Source organism: Camelina sativa, chromosome 17 (assembly GCF_000633955.1).
Source record: "Camelina sativa cultivar DH55 chromosome 17, Cs, whole genome shotgun sequence".
Classification (NCBI taxonomy): domain Eukaryota; kingdom Viridiplantae; phylum Streptophyta; class Magnoliopsida; order Brassicales; family Brassicaceae; genus Camelina; species Camelina sativa.
The window spans coordinates 17,446,001-17,449,243 of NC_025701.1; the positions used below are offsets into that span (position 1 = coordinate 17,446,001).

Here is a 3,243-nt window from a genome sequence, read left to right on the forward strand (position 1 = left end):
AAAAAAAGGGTAACCGATTTGGATTTGGATCTCTCCCAGATCATGAAGAGTTAGATGCTCCCTTCTTACCCAGCTTGGACCATGAAAAGAAGTTAGAAGAAGCATACAACAAGATTTCTGAGTTAGTTAAGGAGAAAGAGGAAGATACCAAGACAATCCAGTACTTGAAGGATGTTACTGAGAAGCTTCTCAACAAATTTCCAGACTGTCGTCCAGCTGAAGAAGAAAATGATGATGATGAAACTCAAAATTAAAATGTTTTAGTTTGGCTGGTTTTTTGGTTGTATTAGTTACGGTTAATATAAGAATCTATTAATGTGGTTTAATTGACAATAACTTCTATTTATATATTTTTAGTTAATTTAGCATTTTTTATTTTTTTTATTAATTTTTATTTTCGGTATTTTACATTAATTTGATAATATTTTGGTCGGAAAATAATTGGTCGGAATATCGGTTGGAAATTAAAACGGTTGGTTAACAGTCAGTAATATAGTCTCGACCGATTTACGCCGTCGGTAATTAGTCGGTATTTTTCTAACCGAAATCCGACCGATTTTATCCAACAGAATTCCAACCAACGATTCGGTCGGAAATTTCTGATTGATTTCTAACTAAATAAATTTCCGACCAGCGATTTTCAACCGATTTACAGTGGTCGGTTAATGGTCGGAAATGCCTCTTTCCGACTGATTTTCGACTGATTTTACCGTCGGAAACGGCTATGTTTTCTTGTAGTGTGAGAGCAAGTCTTCTTGTTTGTTTCTTTAATCAAAAACACAACACCTACGCATATGAGGCCATGACCCATCTATTTAACTTAATCAAATTGAGCCTTTAAACTGAAATCAAAGTGAATAAACCAAATCTTTCTTTGTTTCGGAACAAATGCCCTAGCTCGTCCACGAACTCAATATATCGTAGTCTCCTCATACGACCAACAAATACAACGATCATGAATAGTGAAAAAACTTTAGATGCCATACCAATCGATCTCTTTCACGAGATCTTCTCGAGACTGCCTTCAAAGTCAGTCGGGAGGTGTCGTTGCGTTTCAAAGCAATGGGCGTCCATACTTGGCCATCAAGATTTCACGAGGCTGTTCCTGACCAGGTCCTCGACTCGTCCACGTATCTTATTCGCCCACGAACAATACAACGGTGAATGGCTCTTCTACTCGTCACCTCACCCTCCGAATACATATGAGAAGTCTATTGTAGTATCCGTCGATTTTCATACCAAGTGCCATATAGGCGGAATTTATTGTCGTTGTAGCTATGCGTCTGGTTTGGTCTATATTTCAGATGTGCGGGTCTCAAAAAATAAGGATGAGCCTGTGATATGTAACCCACTCACGGGACAGTATGTGATCTTACCTAAACTCAGAGCAAACAGCCAGGCGAGTAGCTTTTTTGGGTTTGATCCAGTTGACAAGCAATACAAGGTATTACTCATGAACGGTATGGTTAATAATAAAACGGCTTACCATATTCTGACATTAGGAACTGGAATAATGAGGTGGAGGGAGATCCAATGTCCTTTTACTCATCAGCCTTTCGCTAAGGGGATTTGCATCAATGGGGTTTTGTATTATTTAGCTGAGCCAACTGATAATAGTTCTACTGTGATAGTTTGCTTTGATGTTAGGTCTGAGAAATTTAAGTTTATTAAATCAGAATACTTTGATCAGTTGATAAACTATAAGGGTAAATTAGGTGGGACTAAATTGGAGTATGAAACTGGTAGTCGATGGGGTACCCGTGACAATTATAGTGGATGGCGTACTCGTGAGTTACCCGTGACAATCAATGGGGTTTTGTATTATTGCTTAGCTCGTCCAATTGGTGAAAGTTCTGATGTTATTGTTTGCTTTGATGTTAGGTCTGAGAAATTTAAGTATACTAGAGCACCATCCTTTGATCAGTTGATAAACTATAAAGGTAAATTAGGTGGGATTATAATGAAGTATGAATATGATAATAATTATTATAAATGGCGTACCCGTGAGTTATGTATGTGTGTTCTAGAAGATATCGAAAAACAAGAATGGTCAATATGTGTATTCCCTTTTCCGGATGATCGATTCTGCAATCATTTTTCCGTTGTTGGGGTGACGCCTACAGGTGAAATTGTTTTGTGGGAGACGTTTTCTAAGTCTTATGTTATCTACTTTAGTCCCGTGAGGAACACATTCCAATATTTTAATTTTCAAGGCCGTGCAGCTAATTGTGGTAAGGTTCACGCCTTTGTAGACCATATAGAGGATGTTAGTGTTAACGATGTAAAGCAACTCAAGTCAAGCATCTAAGAATCGTTTAAGAGCATTAACAAANGGTACCCGTGACAATTATAGTGGATGGCGTACTCGTGAGTTACCCGTGACAATCAATGGGGTTTTGTATTATTGCTTAGCTCGTCCAATTGGTGAAAGTTCTGATGTTATTGTTTGCTTTGATGTTAGGTCTGAGAAATTTAAGTATACTAGAGCACCATCCTTTGATCAGTTGATAAACTATAAAGGTAAATTAGGTGGGATTATAATGAAGTATGAATATGATAATAATTATTATAAATGGCGTACCCGTGAGTTATGTATGTGTGTTCTAGAAGATATCGAAAAACAAGAATGGTCAATATGTGTATTCCCTTTTCCGGATGATCGATTCTGCAATCATTTTTCCGTTGTTGGGGTGACGCCTACAGGTGAAATTGTTTTGTGGGAGACGTTTTCTAAGTCTTATGTTATCTACTTTAGTCCCGTGAGGAACACATTCCAATATTTTAATTTTCAAGGCCGTGCAGCTAATTGTGGTAAGGTTCACGCCTTTGTAGACCATATAGAGGATGTTAGTGTTAACGATGTAAAGCAACTCAAGTCAAGCATCTAAGAATCGTTTAAGAGCATTAACAAATTTGATGCTTTGTGTCGTTTAGATGATGTAAACATCAATTATAAGAAATTTTTAAGAAACCAAGTTTTTATCCAAGTCAGAGCCTTGGCTGAAATTGTCACAATTATATAATTCTCTCTATCTTGCCGCTGACATTTCTCTACAGGTTTCGTGTGAGCTTTATTATTCTGCTGGCATATATAGTATTTTGAACTTTATTACTCTGATTTTTTTTTTCTTTTTTCTGGTTAGCATTTTGTTATGGTAATTGTGTTACAGGTTTGTTTGGGAGCAAATCAAACGTTCTTTTAAAACATCTATAGTATTGTTGAAGCTTTTTTTTTTTTTTTTT

General features: G+C 36.7%; 1 protein-coding gene across 1 annotated transcript; it reads left to right on the top strand.

Moving 5' to 3' along the window:
- On the top strand, positions 903 to 2,308 carry LOC104759579 (F-box protein At3g57590-like). Its single transcript, XM_010482488.2, has one exon. The coding sequence runs from the start codon at positions 956 to 958 to the stop codon at positions 2,306 to 2,308; it is 1,353 nt and encodes a 450-aa protein (XP_010480790.1). The 5' UTR covers positions 903 to 955.